The 26425-nt window shown below is 35.9% G+C and overlaps 1 protein-coding gene across 3 annotated transcripts in view; it reads left to right on the plus strand.

Moving 5' to 3' along the window:
* Positions 1 to 26425, plus strand: part of UBE3D (ubiquitin protein ligase E3D) — a 152356-nt gene that overhangs the window by 65602 nt on the left and 60329 nt on the right. For all 3 annotated transcript variants that reach the window (XR_013331623.1, XM_077750239.1, XM_077750240.1), the window contains one exon: positions 23246 to 23384. Coding sequence is in view for 2 of the 3 variants with exons in the window: in XM_077750239.1 (XP_077606365.1) it covers positions 23246 to 23384 (139 nt within the window). In the remaining variant the exon portion in view is untranslated. The remainder of the gene's footprint in view (positions 1 to 23245; positions 23385 to 26425) is intronic.

A 26425-nucleotide genomic window follows, 5' to 3' on the forward strand; every position in this document is an offset into this window, starting at 1 on the left:
TATATCAATCAGCTGTTTATATAGGACTCTGTCCAGCGTGCTAGACTCCCAGGATTATAAATAGGAGTAAGTTGGCCTATAAGGAATTACAACTGCTGGAGCTGTTACTCAAGTATACATGTATCATTGAGTGTTAATTCAGCATAGTGCCCACATCTAGTAAGGAGAAAAAGTAGAAAGGTAACTAACTGTCCCAAAGCTATCTTCCTGCTTCCAGCTTCGTACTTCATTGGAAAATTCAGTTTCTCCTACTTTGTCTTCCCTTTCTTAAAGAATGCAGATGTTTTTACAGAGACAAGACTAACTACAGATCCCATTTCTGTACCTTAGAGACATGACCTATAAATGTTAGAGGGCTTATTTGACATCTTGGAATATTTATATAAACTCTATGCATATTTGCACTGAAATCAATTGAAAGTAAAGAAAATTTAATGGAAAGTTTTTAACTTAAAGCTGTTTTTTTTTTTTTACATAAAGCTCTTAATTTTTTATTGATGCACTTGGGACTTTTGCAGGTGACACTAATTAATGCTAATGTGACATGTACATCTACTTCTCTCCAACCATATTGATTATGCCTGGCAGCTCTACCTCCTGGGGTTATGTGCTTGGCAGGTTTATAGATAATCAAAGCCTTGGTGAAAAACCTGAAGGGAAAATTCCAAAAGTTGGGAATTCAGGAAATGCTCATAGGGAAGATAGTTTTTGTTTAGCCAGTTTGGAAGGTAAATCTTAATTAGCTAGGGATTGCTATGCTGTTCTTTTTTTTTTTTTTTTCCCCAAAGTGATAGCTCTTTCTTATCAACAAAATTTGTCCTTTTTACCTTCTTAAATAAATCTCCCTAAACCAAAATTTGGGGAGGAGGAGGAAGATTTGCTTAAGCCATGGCAGCATAGCTCAGGAATCATCATCCATTCTTCATTTTATAGTTTAATTCATTTGTGAAAGTTAAATAAAGATTGTATTTAGATACTTCTAAAAGTGGTATGCCACCAAATTCACAGGATTATTATGAAAAACTACCTAATCCCTGCCTAACTCAGTGTATTAATGAATCAGTGCCAGGTATTTATTTGATAAGCTAGGAACACCAAGGTATTACAGGCAGATTAAATAGAATCCTACCTTCTTGATATCCCTGCGTTACTTGGAGATGTGTGATGGTTTTAAAATATGCCCACAAATTCTTTCTTCCTCCTTTTAAGAGGTAGAGCTTAATTCCCCTCACTCTTGGGTGTGGGCTGGATCTAGTGAAACAGTTCTAATGTACAAAACCAAGTGGATGTGACAGAGTGTAAATTTTGAGAGTAGGTCATAAAAGGCACAGTGGATTCCTTTTGGTTATGTGTCTCACTCACTCTTAGGGGATCCAGCTGTCAGTATGAGGACACAGGGGTCCCAGCCCAGCCTTCAGATTACTACAGCCCCTGCTGACATCCTGATTACAGCCCCATAAGAGAGCCTGAAACAGAGCCACCCAGTTAAGTTGTTTCTAGATTCCTATCCCACAGAAACTGTCAGATGTTTGTAGTTTTAAGCTGCCCAGTTTGGGGGTAGTTATTTGTAGCCATAGATAACTAACTCAAAGAGATAAGACAGAAACCTGGAGTTCTTAGACATTTTGCCCTCACTTCCAGCAAATTTAACGGTGTCTGTGAATCTCATGAAATTGGGTAAAAGATTATGTCTGTGATGTATGTGCATTTTTATGGCAAATATTCGAAGCTTGCATTAGCTTCTAAACAGAGCTCTTAATCTCTGAAAAGCTACAAATCTGTTTTTATTCAGAGGAAATACAGCAGTGAGGCCCAGAGAAGTAGAAAGGTTTCATTGTGGGTAACATCTCTTATATGTAAGTGTATTTGCTAATGAAGACTGAAATGAATTGAGCTTTAAAAAGTGAAAACTGGAGCGCCTGGGTGGCTCAGTCGTTTGGGCGTCTGACTTCGGCTCAGGACATGATCTCATGGTGTGTGGGTTCAAGCCCTGTATCAGGCTCTGTGCTGACAGCTAGCTCAGAGCCTAGAGCCTGCTTCAGATTCTGTTGTCTCCTCTCTCTGATCCTCCCCTGCTCACTCTGTCTCTCTCTCTCTCTCTCTCAGAAATAAATAAAACATTAAAAAGAAAAAAAATTTTTTAAATAAAAAAATAAAAAGTGAAAACAATGAACAGGGTCACATGAGACAGTTCTCTTTCAAAGTGTGCTTGAGTGCTTTAGATCACAGGTGGGCAAACTGTAGCCCACAGAATGAGTCTAGATGCACTCCCCGTCCAACTCCTTTGCTTTTGTAAATAAAATTTTATTCAAACAGCCACTCGCATTTGTATAAACATTGTTTATGGCCACTTTTGCCATACAGCAGCAGAGTGAGTAGTTGTGACAGATGTCTGACAAGCCTAAAATATTTATTGTCTGACCCTTTATGAAAGAGTTTGCTGACCTTTACTTTTTAATACTGAAATGAGGTTGGTGTTCTTGTGATATAAAGTGGTAGCTAAAATGCATGTTTCTAACTGATGAGTGAAGGTACTACATCAGTCTGTCTTACAGGTAAGTAATACATTAACATCGACTCTTCAAGCCCCACAGGAGTAATTGCTGTCCAGGTCTGAAAAGAAGTGGCTATCTGGGCAGCCTCCTGGAGAGATGAGATTTGTAGAACAGAGGGCACGGGTTAATGATGCTGGATCAGAGGTGAACACACCAGGGCGGTGAACTGCTAACAAGGCTTAGCCATAAAGGGCACAAGTGGGAGAGGCCTGTGTCATTTGTTACTATAAAGGAACTCTCGCTTCCTCTGTATTTATCCAGTTGAATTGACATTTTACTTTTCTACCCAAAGATTTCATAAACCTCATCTATAATTGGTACATAATATTACTTTGAAGTATGGTGCTTAAGGGTGAGATTTGGGCGTTTCCTTTTGAATTCCATTGTGTATAGTGTTGTGAACTTTCTTGTCACAAGAGTTACAAATTGATTCTTCCAGATAGAAGTGATATTCACTTTAGTATTGGGCTTACTCTTGGAACTTCTGGTCTGATTTTGTTTTCTTGCAGTTAGTTTTCTGGCAACAGCTGGTTTTGCTTTATATTTTTGGTTCCAGTGTGCTAATGTTTATCCTTAAATATCAAAGATGTTTCTCAATCTTTATTAATATCTAGTTTAGAAACTGTCAGGAAATGAAATGGCACATAGTAGATCATGCAGTATTTTTATGCAGTCATTTCATCTTATTTCTGCTGACTGTGACTGCCCAAGTGCCCCTCCTTAAGCCCAGTATTCAGGATACCATCCTGTAGACCTCTTATGAACACTGGCTAATGTCCTCAGCAGGAAGGAACAGTTACCAAATTCATGTATCTGTATTCAACACTCATTGTTGAAGAGTTCTGTCTATATTGCTGGTTATGTTAGTGAAAGTATTTGTTTTTTCATATCTCCTCCTTCAGCAAGGGGGCCAGTCTCTTTAAGTACTTTAGCTAATTTTTCCTAAGAGTTCTCATCCAATTTATAATCTAATCAATCCGATCTATATAACCTGATCTAATCACCTTTTGTTATAAACTGTTTCGAATTTATAGAAAAGTTAAAGAATAATATAATGAATACCCATTTTCTTCCCTGTTTTTAATAAACCTTGCCATATTAGTGATAGATTGGTAGACACATAGGTAGATATGTAGATAATTTTTAAAAGTAGGACATTAAAACAGTTGAAGCTTTCACTGAATCCATCCCCTTTTATCCTTCCCCAGAGGAAATGTGGTATCTAAAATTTGATGTTTTTCATTGCCATGCATACGTCTATAAATAAGATTCTACATTATTGATTACCATGCATACTTTACTAAATATGTGTACTTTTATACTTTTGCTAAATATAAATATTAAGATTATATGCTATGAATTTACATGTGTTTAAATGCCATGTGGATGGTAACATGTTGTATTTACTCTTTTTCAGCTTGCTTTTCACTTGAGGTTTTTTAAAGTTTTTTTCATGTTGATACTTGTAGTTTATTCATTTATTTTAATTGCTGTAAATATTACTTTGTCCTTTTATACCACAACTTATTTATTGATTAATGTTTCAGTGGACATTTAAGTTATTTTCAATTGTTTCCATTACAAATGATATAGTAGTTTGCATTTTTATTCATCTCTTTGTTAGTTTGTGTGGACTTTTCTTTATAGTAAAAAATGCAGTGACTGGGTCTTAGAATCTATCTTCAATATTATTAGATAATTCCAGATGGCTGTCCAAAGTAGCTGTACAGATTTATGCCTGCACCAGCATTGGAAGCATTCCAGTTGCTTCACATCATGGTCAACACTTTTTACCTTACCAATTTAATATTTTGTTACTATAAGTAGTATTTTTCTAATTATTATGTGATTAATTTAAGCTGTGGCTCTATTTAAAACTAAAAGTGGTAACTCTTTCACATTGTGTCAGAGATAGTGACTTCTGCGATTAGAGAAGAAAAAGCAATTTTGGTGTGAGAATTTTAAGAGAAGAAATAAAACTACCTAAGGGTGATATGATCATATATCAGGAAAGCCCAAAAGTATCCATGAGAAAATTACTATAAAAAGTAAGGTTATTTTAGTAAGGTAATTTATTACATTAGCAAATTATGTAAAGGTTATTTTTTTAGGGGTGTCTGGTGGCTCAGTTGAGTGGTCAACTTCGGCTCAGGTCATGATCTCACAGGTCATGGGTTCGAGCCTCGCATCTGGCTCTGTGCTGACAGCTAGCTCAGAGTCTGGAGCCTGTCTTCAGATTCTGTATCTCCCTCTCTCTCTGACCCTCCCCTGCTCACGCTGTTTCTCTCTCTCTTTCTCTCTCTCTCTCTCCCAAAAATAAATAAAACATTTTTAAAAATTGAAAAAATGGTTATATTTTAATATACAATCAAAAATCACTTAGAATGTATTACAGAAAGGAATAGTCCATTTACAATAGAAAAAGAAAGAATACTTAATAAGAAATGTTCAAAACCTATATGAGGAAAATTATAAAACATTCTTAAGAGACTTCAAAGGTTATCTAAAATGAATGGAAATATATACCATATTCTTGGATAGGAAGGTTAAATATCATTGACATGTCAGTCATTCCTAAATTAATGTGTAAACCCAATAAAATAGAACTCAGTGAAAATACTATCAGATTTTGTTTTGTTTTTAGCTAGACAGTTTGATTATAAAGTTCATTTGGAAGCAATAATAGGAAAACCCTGAAATATAAAAGAAATCATGGGAGAGACTATCTCTACCAGGTCCTAAAGCATTTTATTAAGCTATTGGGATTAGAATAGTATGGTACTAACCCATGAATAGATGGACCATTGGAATCCAGTAGAAATAGACCTGATCTCGTAGGGAAATATAATAAAGTATATAAAGTATAATAAAGGTGGTCTCACAAATTAGTGTGGAAATGTAGACTTTATAATAGCAATGGGATAATGGGGTATACACACAAGGAAAAACTAAGATTTCAATCTTCCCATAATACACTAGAACACATTCTAAGTGGATCAGCAGTTTTAAAAAAGGAGACCACAGAACTATAAAAAGAAACGGGCAAATTCTTTCACCACCTTAGAGTGAGAAAAATTTTTCTATGTCTTAAAATCTAAAAGAAGAAGAAGAAGAAAATCTAAAAGAAAAGAAGAGAATGATGAATGTATTTGAGTACATAAAAAAATACTTTTGTTCAATAAAAAACATCATAAATAAACAAGTATAACTATGAAAACTTTCTGTAAATTCAACCACTGACAAAGCCTGATAAACCTCACGGATGAAAATCTACAAAGAGAGGAAAAAAGCTAACACCACTATAGAAAAATGGACTACAGATATGCACAGATATTTCATAGGAAAAGAAATGCAAAGAACTCTTAAACACAGGAAAAGATGTTCAATCTCACTCTTAATAAAAGAAATGCAAAACAAGACATTGTGTTAGATTTTATTGGCAAAAATCCAGAAGATTGACACATACTCTTCTGTTGAAACTGTGCAGAACTCTGCAGACATGGGAAGTCTCATACTGGGAACACAAAATGGTACAATCCTTCTAGAGGGGAATGTAGCAAAATTACAAGTGCTCGTACCTTTTGATGAAGCTGTCTCACTTCTGGAATTTATTTCAAAGGCATATGGGCCAAAAATGTAAAGACAAACACACAAGAGTATTCAATTTAGTACTACAGGTATTTGTATTGTCAGTAACATGAGGGAATGAATGTGTGAAACAAACGATCCAAATGTCCATCAGTGAGGACTAGTTAAATTTTGAGGTATTCTTGCAGTTAAGAACCATGTAATTGTAAAAGGTAATGACAAATACCGGGGTGCTTGGATAGCTCGTCGGTTAAGCATCTGACTCTTGATTTCGGCTCAGGTCACGATCTCACAGTTTTTGGACATCAAGCCCTGCATCAGACTCTGTGCTGGTAGTGTGGAGCCCGCTTGAGAGTCTCCCTCTCTCTCTGCCTTTCCACTGTGCTCCCACACAGTCTCTCAAAATAAATAAATAAACTTTTAAATTCTAAAAAAAATTAATGACAATGTCATTTAGGCAAAGTGAAGAAAAATATGTCAAGAAAGTGTGAGAAAAATTTTTGATGAAGAAATGTATATAGTATGTAATCATTCAAAAGTGGTTAGAATATGATTATGTTTGCTTATATTAAAAAAACAAAGGATAAAACATAAAATTTAAATGGCATATAAAAAGAAGAGTAGAGATGAGCAGAACAAAAATAGAAATTAGACTTTTAAAAATTTACCTGATTTTATCAATCTGTCTTTGGGACAGGTATATATTTTACTTAATTATAAGGCAGAATATAATTTGTTTAAGCCATTCCTAAAAATTTAAAGGAAACTTAAAAAGAAAGAACATAAAGGGCATCTGCGTGGCTCAGTTGGTTAAGCATCCGACTCTTGATTTCAGCTCAGGTCAGTCTTCAGCTCAGGTCAGATTTCAGTTGTGGGTTTGAGCCCCGCATTGGGCTCATGCTGACAATGCAGAGCCTGCTTGGGATTCTTTCTCTCCCTCTCTCTGCCCCTCCCCTGCTGTGCTCTCTCTCTCTCCCTCTCAAAATAAATAAACATTGAAAAAAAAGAAAGAATGTAAGTACATGTATAGTTGGTAGAATAAATGCATAAAGAGAACATGCTCCAGGAGACTAAAACATAGTAATTGAACTGTACATCTTTCTTGGAACATATCCTAATGACCAAAAAAACAAAACAAAACAAAACAAAAAACCCAAAAGCCGAAAACAAAAAAGCCTTTAAAAAAATCTTAAAATCTCTTCAGTAATCATACTATCAGTCATAGTGTGGTAATGATACACTGTGACTATTGTATGTGCATTTCAGGATAAATCAAATAATTTTATTGGTGTCATGAAAACTAGGAGTTTGTGGATGGGAAAAAGATGGCATGATTGATGAGGTTAAGTAAAACTGTAGTCTTGGATTTGAAATAGAATATTAAAATGAAACATGATTTACTTTAATCTTAAAAAATAATACTTTTTAACTTTCTTCACTGAAAAAGGCCTAAAAACATTGATAACCCAGTGACAATTCATTCCTAGAATCCAGATTGTTCGGTCTCTAAATGCAGTTTCCCACTAAAAGCAATAAGGATTCCATCCAGGAGTAGGTGATTGCAGGTCTGTACAAGCAGTGTACAAGAAGAACTTGTAATAACTTGTTCTAACAGAAAATAAGTTATCAAATATTATCAAAGTCATGTCAAAAAGACTCAGGATACAATAGGCTCCACTAGCTAAAGACGGGTTGATTTGAGTATCAATAGGAAATAACTTAATAAAACAGAAATATGTTTAGATCCCTAAGTTCTTAATGAAACTATTTTTAAAAATCAAAGAAATTTAATTTGTTATTACCTTTGAAAGATGGTAATAAGCCATCTCATTGCTTTGAAAACTAGATGATAAAGAGGGGAAAATCTAGCATTTATCCTGCCTTTCTTCTTTAAACCATACCGCAAAGTGATGATGATGAAGGGAAATTTATTTTTATAGAAACATTCCAGCTGATCAATCAAAAAGAAAATCCTAGAATTGGAATATCACCATTTCCTGACCCATCATGAAATCATGGAACTTGGAAACATAACAAAAAGCAAGGCAAACAGAGTGGGGTTGATTCTGTCTCTTGACGGAAGTGTATAACCCTACCTATGAAATAATCTTCCCCAATGCATCAACTCTGATCATGTCTCTAGATCCAACTCTCAGCTTGCAGGAAATTCAGGAGAGAGGAACATATTAAATTATACAGTCAGCTTGTAATTGGCAAAATTCAAACCGAGAAACACTGCAAAACAACCTAGTTTCCAATGAAAAATTAGCAAAGGGGGAAAAAAAGGCAAATAGAAGAAGAATCTATGGAACTTACATGGGCCTCAGTTTTAACAAACTGAAAAATCTTAAAATGAGAATATGTGAACATTTGATGACATTGAAGAGTTACTGTTAATTGTTTTTGGGTTGATATGAGTATATTGTGGATATATTTTTAATTTTTTCAGAGTACACATTGAAATACTTACAGATAACATGATAGTATTTGTGGAATTTGCTTTTTAAAAAATTCAGGGTTGAGGGTACTTGTGGGGAAATATAGCTGAAAGAAGATTAGCCAGTTCATTAATGCTATTCTCTCTACTTTGGTGTGTCTTTCAAATTTTTGACAAAACACTTTTTAAAATTTAGGTTAAATGATTTTCATTGAGAAACAGGCAGTTTATTGTAGGTTTCTGCCTCTTTGCTTATCAATTCATCCCTTTATAAAACAATTAAATGAAGGAAATCTTCACCTTATTGTGGTGGTTTTGCAGCAATACTTGATAAAGTGTACAACTGAAAGTCAGTTCTCCATTAACTATATCTAGAATATCCACTACTACTTTATTCTCCTTGAAAAATAAGACTAAAATAATTATTTTAAAATATTCTATTATGCCTTGGAAAACCATTAATAGGCCTTAACAAAAGGGAAAAAAGCTCTTCTCACCTTACAAATGGGTATATTCTAAAGTTTCTTTCCTAGAACTAGTACAGTGTTTCTCTTAGAGTTATGTTATAAATGTCAAATAAATTTCCATGCTCATCCACAAAAATCCATAACATACTATAATATAATTTACAAAGCTGGCAGAGTACTAAGCATTTGTAACAGACAAAAATTAAATAATTTTTCTAGGAAACTGCTTCATTAATTGAATTCTGAACTCCAAAGGATGAGTGACTTTCCCATATATTTTTAAGGGTTAGTCTTGTTATACTCCTGGATCATTTAGTTGCCATGTACTTTGAATTCTGGAAGCAAAGAACAGTGACATTCACATTACTGTGACTTGGACTTCTCCTATTCATAAACTAAATACTTGAAAGCATAGATTATCTGCATATGAATGATACTAGCAATAAAAACCTGCTTTTTATGGTTTTGTTCATATATTCTCATTTGATATTCACAAGAAACATTTGAGGCTCAAAGGGAAACTATTATCCCCATTTTATAGCTGAAAAGACTGAGGTTAAAAAGTGTAATGGAAAACACATGGAGTCAGAGGTACTGATCGGAGTCCTGGTTCTTTTATGAGACCATCTGCATGTTATTTAACCTCTTGAACTTAAGTTTGTTTCTCTGTAAATGGGCTTAATGAAACCCCATTTTACACTGTTCTTGTGAAGACTGAATGAACTGATACATGTAAAGAGGTCATAACATATAAGATCCTATGCAGATTTTTATTCTGCACTGATGAAGATTATGGTAGGGCTCCCTTAATAAATGGTCATAAAAATGGAATGTTTAGGAAATGGGGAATATTTCCTATTAGAGGAAATAGGGAATATTTAGCTTAAAGAAAAGTCAGGAGAAAGTGTTCAGTGTTGTCAGATATTTTCTGAAAGCCTCAGATTCTGAAGAGTAGATTTCGCTCCATTTAAAGTACTGCTTTGCAATGAGTCTCCCTGTTGCTGGCGTTTTTCAAGCAAAGATCATACAGTCACATGTTAGTAATATTGCAGAGGGGCTTAATTCCTCAAGTCTGTTTTTGCTCTAACGTTCTATCACTGAAATCTAACAGATTTTCAGAGTTGAGTAAAGACTCCTGGTCACTGATTACAAGGCCTGTGAGGCACTAATGATGATTGTCCTGGAATGGGATTAAATGGCAGAAAATGATCTATAAGCTGACTTCTTTTAAGTTCACTTAGCAAATATTAATTAGGCACTTACTATATTGCAAGATGATGTGCTATGTACTGAGGCAGTTTTTTTTTTTTTTGAGATTTCATTGTCTTTTTATTTTTTTTATTTATTTCTTATTTTTTTTATTTTTTTTATTTTTTTTAATAGTTTATTGTCAAATTAGTTTCCACATAACACTCAGTGCTCATCCCCACAAGTGTCCTCCTCCATGCCCATCCCCCCCTCCCCCCACATCCATCAGTCCTCAGTTTTTGTCAGCATTCAAGAGTCTCTCATGGTTTGCTTCTCTCCCTTTCCCCCACCATTTCTGCCCTTCTTCTCCCCCTTGTTCCTCCATCAAGTTCCTCCTAATCCTCCTATACGTGCAAACATATGATATTTGTCCTTCTCTGCCTGACTTATTTCGCTCAGCATAACACCCTCAAGGTCCATCCATGTTGCTACACATGGCCAGATTTCATTGTTTCTCATTGCCATGTAGTATTCCATGGTATAGATAAACCACATCTTCTTGATCCATTCATCTGTTGATGGACACTTAGGCTCTTTCCATGTTTTAGCTATTGTGGAGAGTGCTGCTATGAACATTGGGGTACATGTGCTCCTATGCCACTGAGGCAGTTTTAAAAAGCCATCTCTAATGTTTTATTGTTTGAACATATAGGAATCTGTTCTGTTTTCAATCATCCTCTCACCTTTTAAATATACTGTGTCAGTCTTGATCTTCCCAGGTCCTGTGAGGGATGTGATGAAATGTTAACATTGCCCACTACTTATGTTCTTGTTATTCCAACTGATTTAGTTTCCAATTTTGTTGGAACTTTCCTGCATGGACTTTAATTCTCCAGAGTAGAGCCAAAATGTGTTGAAATGACCTCCTAAAAAAAGAAAGGGAAAATAGATCACCTGGTACAGAATATGTTTTTGCATCCTAGGCTCTGAGGATAAAATATGTGGTTAGATGAGTAATGTATAAGAACCTTAATGCTATTTAAACATACGGATGAGTGCATTGTGTGTATTTTGTGTATTTAAAATTGAGATTTTTGTTTGAACAGTGTCTTTCATTTGGTGTACTTCATGGTGATTTATCATAATAGACTGCTTTAAATCATCAAAAATAGCAAGACATATGAATTTCAACAATAACTTCCCCAAGGCTAGAGAAGTCAGCAGGAGCTCAAACTGCTAGGTAGACATTTTTTTTTCAAACTCATATGCAAGTGTAAAACTTTTATGAGGCTGCTTTAACGAGGTCCTTTGGGATTTAAGGTTATTTATCTAAGCTCTTATTAAAAATGAAAACTTTTCTATGTTTAGCCCTGTAAAGCGAAACTGATCTTAACAATACTGTAAGCTGGAAGAATGGATACTGTTGTGCAGATTGACTCAAAAACAAAGTTAGAAAACTTCGGGGCTAGTATGGCACTGACATATGATAATGGGATAGTGAGAGCAGAGCCAGTATTTCAGAGTCTCCTTTAATTTAAAAAATATTTAGCTTTACCATGCTGGTCATTTAGGGTTTGAAAACATATCAAAATAATTTCCATCCCGGGATCCCTATTCCTCAGAGCACTCCAGTGTCTCCCTTGGAGTCGAGTTGCCCCAGGACTGTGTTGCCTGGCACAAGGTCTGTGAGCACCTTTTAATTTATGGTATCTGCACTTGTCATAGTGTGTCTTTGGCTTCCGCATTCCCCCTCTGAGAATCGGGGCATGGAGGAGAGGTTGTTTGTAAGATTAATGTGCCAGAGTCACTCTGTACATAACCTAGTGGAAGAGCCGGAGCTGCTGCAGGAAAAAAAATTTGTAATCTTGAAACGTGTTCAGCGTCTTTGTAGGTATATTCTAGTTTGATGAGTCTGGGTCCTGCAATAAATCTGTTCTTAGACCCTGGGAGCCAGGATTTTAAATTATCTGTAAGGCAGTAAAATTTAAAGGAGTGAGGAAATTATGAGGGGAGAGAGCAAATGTTACAAAATCAGGGTCTTTTGCAGACTTTAAGAGTTTATCAGAATCCATTTAGTCTGGGTATGTCCAGGCCAGTTGGCAGAAATTTTAAGATGAGAAGGTGGTGGAAAAATGGTTGAATTCCCAGATTCAACCGGGAATGTTCAACAGAAATGTTGCATAGAGAGATGGACAGACAGAAAAAAGTATTTACTCATTATTGATAATATAATTATTGGTAAAAACATTTCTCTGCTAGAGAGTAAGTATTAAAAACTTGAACAGGGGCACCTGGGTGGCTCAGTCAGTTGAGCGTCTGACTTTGGCCTCAGGTCATGATCTCACGGTTCGTGGGTTCAAGCCCTGTGTCGGGCTCTGTGCTGACAGCTAGCTCAGAGTCTGGAGTCTGTTTCAGATACTGTATATGTCCCTCTCTCTCTGACCCTCCCTTGCTCATGCTGTATCTCCCTCTCTCTCAGAAATAAATAGAATATTAAAAAATTTTTTTAATAAAAATTTGAACAGATATATCTGAATGAGATCACGGTGACAAGTCCAGAATTTTTTTTTTTTTACAAATAGTTTATTGTCAAGTTGGTTTCCATATAACACCCAGTGCTCATCCCCACAAGTGCCCTCCTCCATGCCTATCCTCCCCTCCCCCTCCACACCCATGAGTCCTCAGTTTGTTCTCAGCATTCAAAAGTCTCTCATGGTTTGCCTGTCTCCCTTTCGCCCACCATTTCCCCATTTCTTCTCCCCCATGGTTCTCCGTTAAGTTCCTCCTAATCCTCTTATACATGCAAACATATGATATTTGTCCTTTTCTGCCAACAAGTCCAGAATTTTTTAAGACTTTTATAAAGTGACCAAAAATTTAGCCAGAGAACATTTTAAAATTGTTTTTAAGGGTCCTTACTTCAACAGTTAATCTTAATAGTACTAATGTAAATTATTGGAAATAATATGTCACTTAGTGGAGTCTGGGGATTCCCAAGTTACCACCTCTGTTTCATAGGAAGTAAAAATATTTCTTCTGAGGCAATAGAGAGGAGTAAACGTGGAAAGTACACAGATGAGATTTCTAAGAAGGGAAGTACAGAACCATCAGCTGGCAATTATGGTTTAGAGTGTGAAGGAGACAAAGGGCAAACACCAAGAGAGATGATGATGGCAGAAATATTGGCTGAAGGTCAGAAATAGAGGCAATGCAAGTATAAAACTTTAAACAGGTTAGGAAATGTCAACATGAACTTAAGTTTAGGAACTTCTATTCTGAATCTCATAGCCATTGCAAGTGGAAGAAGACTGTATGTACACTTGGTTTTACCTCTTCAGCTGGAGCAGCTGTTTCAACAGTTGAGTTGCTAGGCACTGTCAGGAATAGAATATCTTAATTTTGGAGAAACCCAACTGTTAAAACAGCTGTTTGGTCTTATTAGACTTAAGCTGGCTCTGCTTAGGTTGCAAGACCTAATGGGATCATAGCATCAGGCAGATTGGCTATTATTATGATTTTATTGGACATAACAAAAATATGAATAGGTGCTAGGTTGAATGCTAGGTTAGACAAGACTCTCCAAAGATGTCATAGTCCCTGGTTTGTTTTGGCAAAGTGCCAAGTCAAATAACGTGGGCTTTTACCTTGTTTCACGTTCATGAAAATTATATGAAATAATTGTGCCTCATAGTCTTTGGATGCTAACTTTTTTCCTAGCATTAAAATAAAAAAGGAAAGCTTCCTGGTGCTATTAACATCTCTTTATTTAGCCTCTTAATAACAGATAATATTCCTGTTCAAGTCACTTCAAGTAGTCAGTCATTTGTATTGTTTATTTCCTCTTCTTTGTGGTCTAAGAATCCTGTTAATAGTAACCACCAAATTTGTCAACTTGTAGGCAATGCATTTTTAGTATCTAGCAGAACTGAGTGATGCTCACAATGATAAAAATCTTGAATTCCAAATATACCATCTCAAGCACCTTTTTTCATGGAAAAGACTCCCCATTAGCTTAGTTTCAGATAATGAAATATTTAAAATACTTGTTGAAGTGATTACATTATTTCTTGCTTAAAAGTTGAATTCTGTTTGATATAATACTAATACATATTTTAAGCATTCCAAAATAGGTTTCCTTTCCTATATTTTCAAAATGAAAATAGTTTTTCTTTTTATATGATCACCAATATAGTCATATTCACTGTAAGCATTTAAAACAATATAGGAAAATATAGTGAAAGAGAGCAAGCAGAATTGTTAGGCTCTCAGTCTCCACAGAAGACTGCTGTTAACATTTTGGCTCTCCTCTCTGCATACATCTCATTACATATATCCACATAAAGATACAGTTAGGAAATTTAATTTTACATAAATTAATTTAGGTGTTATGTGTTTTCTATTTTGCTTTTTTTTTAGCTTCAAGTTTTTATTTAAATTCCAGTTAGTTAACATACCGTGTAATATTAGTTTCAGGTATAGAGTTTAGTGATTAATCACTTACATACAGCACACAGTGCTCATCACAGCAAGTGCCCTGCTTAATCCTCCATCACATTTAGCCCATCCCTCTACCTTCTCCTCCTCCAGAAATCCTTCATGTGTACTCTGTAACAGAGCCTGTTTTATGGTTTGCCTGTCTCTTATGTTCATTTGTTTCTTAAATTCCTCATTTGGTGAAATCATATGGTATTTGTCTTTCTCTAAAGGATTTTACTTAGCATAATAGTCTCTAGATCCATCCACACTGTTGCAAATGGCAAGAATTCATTCTTTTTTTATGGCTGAGTAATGTAATATTCCAGTGTGTGTGTGTGTATCTGACATCTTTATCCTTTCCTCAATCAGTGGACATTTGGGCTCTTTCCATAATTTGGCTGTGGTTGATAATGCTGCTAGAAACATCAGGGTTTATTTTATTTTTCTAAAAAAAAACTTATCAGGGCACCTGGGTGGCTCAGTCAGTTAAGCATCCAAATTTGGCTCAGGTCATGATCTCATGGTTCATGGGTTCAAGCCCTGCGTCAGGCTCTGTGATGACAGCTCGGAGCCTGAAGCCTGCTTCAGATTCTGTGTTCTCTCTCTCTCTCTCTCTCTCTGCTCCTTCCCTTCTCCCTCTCCCTCTCCCTCCCACCCTCTCTCTCTCTCTCAAAAATAAATAAACATTAAAAAAACTTATCAAAGTTGTGTGACTGTCTTTCCATATCAGTATAGATCTACAATTAAAGTCTTGATTTGGGAGAGAGGTGTCGTACTTTGAACCAGTGACTTATTTTTGCTACTTTTTAAAGCTCAATGTTGTAAGTAAATCAGAAAGCAGAATTGAAGAAAATGCTGGGGTATTAATGAGACAAACTCAACTATGGAAGGTATAATTTTGCTGCTTTCACTGAAAAATATATGTTTATTTTACTAACTAAAGCAGATGTATATGTTTTGAACGTTTATATCAGTAACTAAATAAAAATATTTTGATTATAAATGAAGTATTTGGTTATTTTAAAATAAAAAATGGGGGCATCTGAGTGGCTCAGTCAGTTGGGCGTCTGTCTTAGACTCAGGTCTTGATCTCTCTATTGGTGAGTTGGCCCGCATTAGACTCTCTGCTGTCAGCACAGATCCTGTTTCACATCCTCTCACTCCCTCTGTCTCTGCGCTCCCCTGCTTGTTCTCTCTCTCACACAAAATAAATAAACATTTAAAATAAATAAAATTAAAAATTAAATAAGCTTTTTTTTAGTTGGATCATTAAGAAACATTGTTTTGCTTTCTTCCTGTTTTCTAGGCTAAAAAATAACAAGCTTTCCTCACTTTAACATTCATAAATAATTTCTCATTATTATGAATTGGTTCAGAAGATGACAATATTTTTTATATTCACAGTATGATGTATTGCTGTTGAAAAAAATGAGACACGTTAGCTTTTCTGGCTCTTCTAGCACTGGTAAATTTGGGTGCTTAACTACCTTTAACCAGTTTCTGAGAACAATTTAAAAATTCTTCTAGAACACTAATTTCTTGAGTATCCCATATTTACACTTCCCCTCCTTCCCACTCCATTTATACACCCATACACTGTACAGGAGGATTAGCCGTAATCTTTATATCTTGGCTTCGTATATTGAGAGTAGCCTCTCTGAAATGAATAAAATGTAGAATAGTGAAGCCAGCTACCAGAGAGAGTTCGTTTCAAGGGTGTGGTGACAAGGAAAGAGAATATTATGTATTTAATACTTTTTAAAAATTCATGGCCTTTGGAGGTTTCAGTGAAATTCGTCTTAGGTTCCAAAAGCTTCCATTTAATAATATTTGATTCTGCCTTGAAAAAATTTAGTCAAATATTTCCCTCTTTGACTTAAAACACTCTTCTAGGGGATGCATCGTAATTCATAAAATTTTTGAATGAAACTTTGGAGCATACCTGCCAGTTTCTGAAATCCTATCTTTTTAGGACTAATGGATAAATAATAGATGTTAAGTTCAGGAGACGTTCTAGCCTGACCTGGTAGAGCTTTTTGTTTATTATATTAATGTATGGAAGAATCAGATTTTTACAGGGGAATTGAATTTAAGTTAATAAAAATGAGTTTTCTCTGTGCAAGATTACTTGGAAATTGATTTTCTTACCTTCCCTGACATGGATGTGGCCAGCTATGCTCTCACTCTACCAGAGTTATGTTGATGTGTGATTTCACAAAAGGCCTGAAGTCTTAAACATGAGGACAATATCTCAAATCAAGGATATTTGCATAGAGAACATAAGTAGCAGTTAGTGATCTTGGCATTTGAATTATCTCTCCTCATGGTCATTGGGGTTTGTCTTTTCATGCATCAGACAGAGCTAATTGTGACTTCAGGTTCTGCAATTTAGCATAGCTTAATTGCTAAGATACCAAGATTGGGCAGGCCCAGTTTGTCTGAACTGAGTCATACCATTGCCAGGTGCCCTTTTGTGCCGAAAGAGTGTGTGAATTTCCAGGAGAAGACCATCTGAGAGTAGACTTAGGCAGAGATGTAGAGAGAAGCCAGGGATACCAAAGATGACAGTGTTCCATAAAAGCAGGGGAGAGTAGGGTTGGATATGGTGCAGACCACCAGGATCCATCCCTTTCTGAAGCCATGGGCCAATGGAGCTCCAGTCGATCATCTATTCTGTTGAGTCCAAACATGGTTTCACCATACATGTCAGCACAGTCACTGCCAACTGTTTTGAAGTGGAAAATGAAGATACCTATATGTTTTATTAGGCTTAGGAAATAATAAAAGAAGTCTTACATTTTTGCTTTGTGCTTTATGCATCACAAACACTTTTCCATCCATATTGGCAAAGGACTTAAACCGTGGGACAGACTGGACAGTATTGATTAATGAAAGTGGTGGCTGAGTTGGCCCCCTGATGGGGCAGAGAAGCTAGTGGTTGCCAGTGTGAGGTTTACTTGTGAGAATGTTATTAGAGTGGACCTAATTTATTACATCCCAACCCTCATGTGTTGACTTCCAGTTACTCAGTAAAGTAATTAAAGGATTGGAAGTGCATTTCTCAGCCTCTCTTTCAATTGATATTCTCTGGTAATGGAATGGGGTAAAAATGTGCGCCAGGAGATCTCTTCAAACATTCTTTGAAAACTTTTCGTAAATGGTTACACTTCTTAATATGCTAACACAAATATTATGATATATAATTTAAGATGGAACTGTTTTTAATATTTTATAATAAGTGCTAAATTAGAAATCATACTTTTAATCTAAAAACAACAGGTCTTACTCTGAGATCCATGTATCTTGAAAACATTATGCTAAATAAGAGAAACCAGAAAAAAGGTCACATAATGCGTGATTCCATTAATCTGAAAAGAGGACATGATTGGGCTTGGGGAATTGGGTGGTCTGAGAAATATTTTTTAATTTTGTTTTTTTTAAGTTTTTATTTATTTATTTTGAGAGAGAGAGAGTGCACATGTGGGAGAAGGACAGAGAGAAAGAATCCCAGCAGGTGCTATCAGTGTGGAGACTGACACACGGGACTCGATCTCAGGAACCGTGAGATCATGACCTGAATGGAAACCAAGAATTGCACACTTAACTGATTAAGCCACTCAGGTGCTCCAGGAGCCCTTTAGTTTAAAGAGAATTGAAAAACAGTTTTAACATTTATGACTTTAAAAACTCTATTTTTTTCCTGTAATTTTCAAAGAAGATAATTATAATTTCAAAGAGGTGCTGCTCATGACTTACTAAACCTTATTTTAAAATCTATAAGTAATAGAACTTTTCAGGTACTATTTTAATGAATTCATTCTTTTAAAATGTTTAAATATACTGTAGTTAATATGGTTTCTCATAACAGATAAGCAATACATTTAGTTGTTTCTGAATTTTGTGTTCTTGACAGTATAAGAATTTACAAAAATTTGATTCCTAGTCCAAATCATGTATTAAATAGCTGTATGTTTATAATGATTCTAACACTAAGTTGTGGTCCTTTGCTTGTTTTGGTATTTCAAGAGCTTAAATTGATGAGCTTGTCATTATTGTAGCTTTGGAATTGAATTTTAAAAATACGCAGATATAAACAATGTTGTATTTTAACATCATTAATAGGCTCTTTGCTTTCTTAAGTCCTTCTAGGACAGAAGAGTCCAAATCCACTACTAAAATATGAGAAACATGAAATTTAAGTTAAATATTTTAATCTTGAGCTCTCTTATACTCTTTTTTTTTTTTTTCTCTATACAGTATGTTGGACTCATTTGAAATGCTTTAATTTTTGGTAGAGTTGTTTAATCCTGTCATTTTCATGTATGACATTAAAACAACCTTTGTTTTTCAGTAAATTTGATCACCTTTCTGTTCTCCAAAGTTCTTTTCTTGGTATCGATTGGTGTTTGATTCATTCTCAATTTCACTATTTTTGTTAGAAGTGCTGTTTTGTTAGAAAGTGACTTTTTCCCCCTTCTCATTGCCTCTTTAAAAATAGATAGGCCGGGGGGCGCCTGGGTGGCTTAGTTGGTTGAGCGTCCGACTTTCGCTTGGGTCATGATCTCGCGGTTCGTGGGTTCGGGCCCCGCGTCGGGCTCTGTGCTGACTGCCAGCTCAGAGCCTGGAGCCTGTTTCAGAGTCTGTCACTCCCTCTCTCTCTGACCCTCCCCTGCTCATGCTGTCTCTCTCTCTCCTAGAAATAAATAAAACATTTAAAAAAAAAATAGATAGGCCGTCGTTGCTTCTCTAGGGAATTTTGTCAAGGCAGAGGTTCAGAAATAAGGATGGTGTGTCCCCTGCCTGCATTTTGGTCTCTTTGACTCAGGTCACCTAGCTGACAGGTCTGGTCTCTTAGGAAAGCTTCTCCTCTCCCGCCACTTTAAAAATCACCAAAATAGGTTTCAATTAATGTTAAGTTTGTTGTTCTCTTTGAATTATCTTTCTTGTTGGTTTTATAGTGGAAGTTTACTGATTTAGGTCTAGTAGTCCAGGATGTTTTTGCAGGAAATAATCTAAATTTTGGATTATTATAATCTTGTGTTTCTTAAAATGTTTATATCATTAACAGAAATTTCTGTTGATACTTGAGCCATTGGTAGATGGTATCAAGTATCATGTTTGGCTTAATTAATACATGCGTTGAATTTTCATGAGTTTAGTGATTGTTTTAAGATAAACTGAATTTTAAGTATGCCAAGACCATTTCTCCATCTTTCCTTCCTGCTCCCTTATTTCTTTCTTCCTAAATCAAAACAAAACAAAACAAAAAACAATGTAAAAATATTAACTGAAGTTTTGGGGGAAAGTTACCCGTAGTTCTAACTTTCCAAAACAACCGTATCATTTCTCATGTATTACTTTCTGTCTTTGTCCACCTATATGGTTGTTTCATGTGATTAATATGTAGTTAAGATTATAGAGAATATTTAAAAATCTTAACAATAAAAAGGTAAATCCTTGGGCTAATGAATATATGCTGTAGGAAAAGAAAGCATAAATGGATAAATGTTTAGGATAAATTTTAGAAATTTGAGACATCCTAGGTCCAGCTGTGTTATCTAATTTTCAAAACTAAGGTGGTTCTAATTATTAAGAAATGAAATGTTCTAAAGAAGCTAAGATTTACTCCACTATTTACCCCCGNACCTAATATTTCTAAATATAAAAGACAATGAAATTTAGATGGAGAGGATCATGCTTAGGTTTCTTTTCCATCACTTATCATGTGATCCAGACAATACTTTGTACCTTCATGAGCTTTAATACGGATAAAAACTATTAAATCACAGAATACTTGAAGGATTATATTAAAAATGCCAATGTTGGAGTCACATGCCATGCAAATATTTGTAATTACATAGAGACATGAATAATTAACATTTATAACTAATTGTATCTTTTTTGTGACTGTGGATGTCATTAGTGTGATGAATGTCCTTTTGTGTAAATTTTGGTGGTTTGATACATTGTATAGGTTGTGTATGAACTCCAGGATCTCATGAGAAAACTGGACTTGTCCAGGAGTACATGTCCCAGATCACCACTAGTCAGTGATAAGGCAGTGCTAGTGTATTTTAATTTCTGTTTGAGTGCCCTCTTTCATAGATGACACCATAGCCAGATAGCAGCATGTTGACACCTTTGAGCAGAAGTCTCTGTAACAGAAATCACATCAAAATCATGACATTAACTTGTTTCTGACTATAAAAATAGCACTTGGAAAATAAATTATTAAACATACAAATGTAAGTGAAATGTATTTCATACAGTCAGTAAAAGTTTAATACCTGCAAGTGTCTGAGGAAAAACAACTCATCTAATCTTTACTTCCACACTGGGTAACAAAGTTAGAGGAATCCACAGGCTACGGTTGCTTAAACTGATCTAGGATGAATCTGAGGTGCAGACACAGCCGAAATAAGAATACAAGTAGGTCTGTGGTATGCTAGATACAAATATGGCATTAGACATGTAGTTCTTATAAGGGAAACAAGAGGATGTCTCCAAGGAAATGATACCTAAGTGGGTCTTACAGGATGAACAGAAGTTCACCAGGCAGCCTGTAGCCTTCCAGGCCCAGAAAACTGCATGAGCATGGTGTGTTTAGTGTAATGCAGTTCAGGGAATGGGAATGGTTTGTGGAGAGCATAAGAAAAGTGGTAGGGAGAATGAGCTTAGAGTCACTGCACTAGTACTACATTTGACTTTTACCAAAGACAGCAAGATTTGTATTTCCACACCAGAGAAATGTTGAGAATGTTGTATAATTAATGAAAGGAGAAAGAATAACATAGCCAATCAATATGAAATAATGGAGAAACGTTTTTTATTTATTTTTTAAATTTTTTATGTTTATTTTTGAGAGAGAGAGGAACAAAGCATGAGTGGGGGAGGGGCAGAGAGAGAGGGACACCGAATCGGATGCAGGCTCCAGGCTCTTAGCTGTCAGCACAGAGCCCGATGCAGGGCTCAAACCCATGAACCATGAGATCATGACCTGAACCAAAGTCAGACGCTTAACTGACTGGCCACTCAGGCGCCCCTGGAGAGGTGTTTTTAAAACACAGAGAAGACATTCATATGTGCATCCTTGCTGAAAAGAGACCATTTTTGAAGAAAGTGGGCAGTGCCCTATTCCAGCCCAGCTAGGAGGCAAATGCTTCAAAGAGTTGATTCCCCACCCCACATCAGAAATGTATTAGCACAAGTAACCTGATCGATGACACAGCTAAACTGTCTGCCATGATTCATCATATAAATGTTAAAATCCATTATGCCCTCAACCACTGATGCTCTTTGACATTCCAGAATTCACCACTGGCTGGGTTAAAGGTAGGTTTAGAGAAAGAAGTTTATATAAATGGGATAAAATATATATATATATATATTTCTTTTTTAAAAATTAGGACAGTGTAGGGGCACCTGGGTGGCTCAGTTGGTTAAGCATCCGACTTCGGCTCAGATCATAATCTCACCGTTCATGGGTTTGAGCCCTGCATCAGACTCTTTGCTATCAGCGCAGAGCCTGGAGCCTGCTTCGGGTTCTGTGTCTCCCTCTCTCTCTCTGCCCCTCCCCACTCGTGCTTTGTCTCTCTTCCTCTCTCAAAAATAAGTAAACATTAAAAAAAATTAGGACATTGTTAAAAGACATGTTGATAGGGGCACAGACAGGAAATACTCAAGTAAATAGAAGAATTGACAGCATAAGACACACCTTGTTTTTATTACATTGATTTCCCATAACAATTTTCTGATTTTCTGTTTTAAGCACTATATGGAAAATCAGGAAACCAGGATTCTAGACATAGCTATATCATCTTCTAAACATGTATCATCCCAGAGAAGTCTCTTTTCTTTACTAGCCTTCAGTTTCCTCATTTCTTGAATGAAAGAATTTCCTAGTAGGTTCAACAGGATGTAGCAGAGATGTTTCATAGGCTACTTTGGAAGATGAAGGGAGCCTCCTGCCAACCTTTCCTCTTCCAAAAGAGCAGCTTTGCTTTTATTTATATAATAAATGCTTTTATAAGATTTTTTGATAATAGGATTATTTCACTTTTCAAAGGCTTGAAAATCAGCTAACTAGAAACTTCATAGGGCATATCCAGCTCAGAAATGATTTGCACATCTGTAGAGGAAGGATAGCAACAATTCCATTTCATGGGCATTGGAGGGTTTAACAAGATGTTACATGCACAGAATATAGGAGTGCACAGAATATAGGAAGCGTTTGATATGTTAGCTCTATTATCTATCCCCCACCCCAAAAAGGTCCATTACAAATAAGACTGCATTTTATGTGACTCTGTGAGTATGAAATGTTGACCTGAAAAAATTTCCTGATCTGTTTTGTATCAAAACCACCATAAACATGTCTTAGACATTTACTTTGTGAATTTTTAGTATAGCCGTTTTATTTGGTTTTTGTTCATCATGTCTACCTTCCACACTTGAAAGTCTTCTTCTTTCTATCAGATTTTTGAAATAATTATGACCAGGTAGAATTATGAAATATACATATCAATGTGTTTCAGGCTTTCCAGTGCTTGGGAAAGTGATATCAGCATCCATGTTCTAACCCTGCCCTCTGCAACCTGCTTAGAGCTGCTGCTGATATTATCCAGGAGCAACGCCACACTACCTCCCTCCCTTCGCTATATGAATTCCTTTCAGGTAAGAACAGCTCCTTTACCATGGTATGATTTTTCAGTTTTACTTGTAATTGTTTTTTGAGGATCTTGTGTTTCATAGGAGATAGCTCACAGAACCCACAGTTCCAGATGATAATAATAAGCACAATGCCTATATTCCCATGTCTGTCTCTTTTGAAATAAATTAACAAATAGAGGCTCAGAACTGATTAGGCAATTGTCCAATCATGGCAGAACCCATATCTCTCTAACCCCACAGTTCTCTGAACCTCCACCTCTCCTGCCTCTGAGAGAAATGGCAAAAACACCTGACAGAGACACTGTGAATGCCTTTTCCTTTTCCTAGCCTTACCCTAGGACAAAGATTTTCAACCATTATGAGTAGCTTTGCTACTATTAGCTTGCAGTCAAATCGCCAAATAGATGCTTAAGTTAAGCTAATGGTGTCCTACCCACTTCTGGCACCTTTTGCCTCTCTGCCAAGTACTCCCATCACTTTGACACTCCTCTGGAAATTTATATATGGTCACACTAGGACAAACAGGACAGAACAGCACATGTGGTCTGATCAACAGGAAGACCTCCTCCCTGGTAGGCAGCTAATTGTCAATGAGGTGGCAAATGAGAATTAAGATGTTAACTAGTTGCTTAAGTTATGACCCCATAGCTACTGAATATAACATTGAACTTATCTATGACTCTTGACAATGGAAAATACTCATGAGCTCTCTGAGGCTGGTGAGAAGGCCACATGCATTGTTGAGAAATGAATAAACATGGGTTGGCTCTACCTCTGAAGTATTGTGGCTGTATCGTAAGATAACTTCGGGATCAGTGTATATTGCTTGATATACCTATGTGGTAAAACAAATTGTGGATTTTCCTATGAAGTATACCTCAGGAAATTGCTTGTAAAAATTGCCCCAAGGGAATGCTTCCAAACTCATTTTACAAGGCCAGCATTCCCCTGATACTAAAGCCAGACAAGAATACCACTAGAAAACAAAATTATAGGTCAGTGTTCCTAATGAACATAGATACAGAAGTCGTCAACAAAATATTAGCAAACCAAATTCAACATACATTAAAAGGATCATACACCATGACTAGGTGGCATTTATTCCAGAGTTGCAAGGATGGTTCAACATCTGCAAATCAGTCAGTGTAATATACCACATTAACAAAATGAAGGATAAAAATTATATGATCATTCAATAGATTTAGAAAAAGCCTTTGACAAAATTCAACATCCATTTATGTAAAAACTTTCAATAAGGTATGTATAGAGGGAACATCTCTCAACATAATAAAGGCTATAATATGACAAGCCCACAGCTAACACTATACTCAATGATAAGATCAGAAATAAGATAGGGATGCTCACCCCCCCACCCCCACTATGTTTAGTGGAATTGGAAGTCCTAACCAAAGCACTTAGGCAAAGGAAAGAAATAATGATCCAAATTAGGAAGGGAAATAAGTAAAACTATTTGCAGAAGACATATTACATAGAGAAAATCCTAGAGTCTACCAAAAACTGGTAGAATTCGTTGCAGGGTACAAAATCAGCATACCGATATCTCTTGTGTATCTGTATACTGACAACAGACTCTAAGAAAGAGAAATTAAGAAAACAATCCCATATCCAATTGCATCAAAAAGAATAAAATACCTAGGCATAAATTTAGTCAAAGTAAAGGACTTCTACACTGAAAGCTATAAGACATTAATGAAAGTAATTGAAAAAGACAGAAATAAATGAGCAGGTATTTTGTGTTCATGGATAGGAAGAATTGAATTGAATTGAGCAAATATTTTGTGCTCAATGATAAGAAGAATTACTAAAATATCCATACCACCCAGTGCAACCTACACATTCAATATAATCCCTGTCAAAATTCCAATGACATTTTTCACAGAACTAAACAAAGAATTCTAATTTGTGTAGAACCACAAAGACCCTGAATAGCCAAAGTAATCTTGACAAATAAGAACAAAGCTAGAAGTATTATGCCTCCTGATTTCAAACTATCTTATGAAGTTACAGTAATCAAAACAGACACATAGAGCAATGAAACAGGAGAGAGTCCAGCAATAACCCTGTATATATGGTCAATTAATTTATGACAGAGAAGCCAAAAATATACAATGAGGACAGTCTATTCAGTGAATAAAATATACAATGGGGACAGTCTCTTCAATTAATGTTGGGAGAAGGGGATAGCCGCAGCAAAAGAATGAAACTGGACCATCTCAAAAATTAACTCAAAATGGATTAAACACTTGAATGTAAGACCTGAAACCATAAAACTCCTAGAAGAAGACATAGACAGTTGGTTCCTTGACACTGGTCTTTGTGATGATTTTTTTTTCTTTCTGAAAGAAAGAGAGTGAATGTGAGCAGAGGCAGAGCAGAGGAAGAGGTATAGAGAGAATCTTAAGCAGGTTCTACACCCAGCTCAGACACAGAGCTCAGTCTCACAACTGTGAAATCATGACCTGAGCTGAAATCAAGAGTGAGATGCTCAACCAACTCAGCCACCCAGGCACTCCAGTGATGATTTTTTTAATTTGACACCAAAAGCAAAAATAAACAAGGAGGTCTACATTAAACTGAAAAGCTTCTGCACTGTAAAGGAAACCATCAACAAAATGAAAAGGCAGCCTAACTAAATGGGAGAAAATATTTGCAAATCATAGACCTGGTATAGATATATATCCAAAATATATAAAGAACTCATGCAACTAGGTAGCAAAAAACCCCAAACACTCCAGTTAAGAAATGGGCAAAAAGTCTGAACAGACATGTTTTCACAGAAGTCATGGAGATGGCCAACAGGTACAGGAAAAGATGCTCAGCATCAAAAGTCTTCAGAGAAATGCAAATTAAAACCACAGTGAGCTATTATCTCACACCTGTTAGGATGGCTATCATCAAAAATATAAGAAAGAACAAGTGTTGGTGGGGATGTGGAAAAAGGGAACCCTTTTTTGGAAGTGTGTATTGGTGCAGCCACTGTGGCAAACAGAAACCTGTTGGCCAAAAATTTAAAAATAGAACTA

This window comes from Crocuta crocuta, unplaced genomic scaffold, assembly GCF_008692635.1.
Source record: "Crocuta crocuta isolate KB4526 unplaced genomic scaffold, BGI_CrCroc_1.0 scaffold9, whole genome shotgun sequence".
NCBI classification, from domain to species: Eukaryota; Metazoa; Chordata; class Mammalia; order Carnivora; family Hyaenidae; genus Crocuta; species Crocuta crocuta.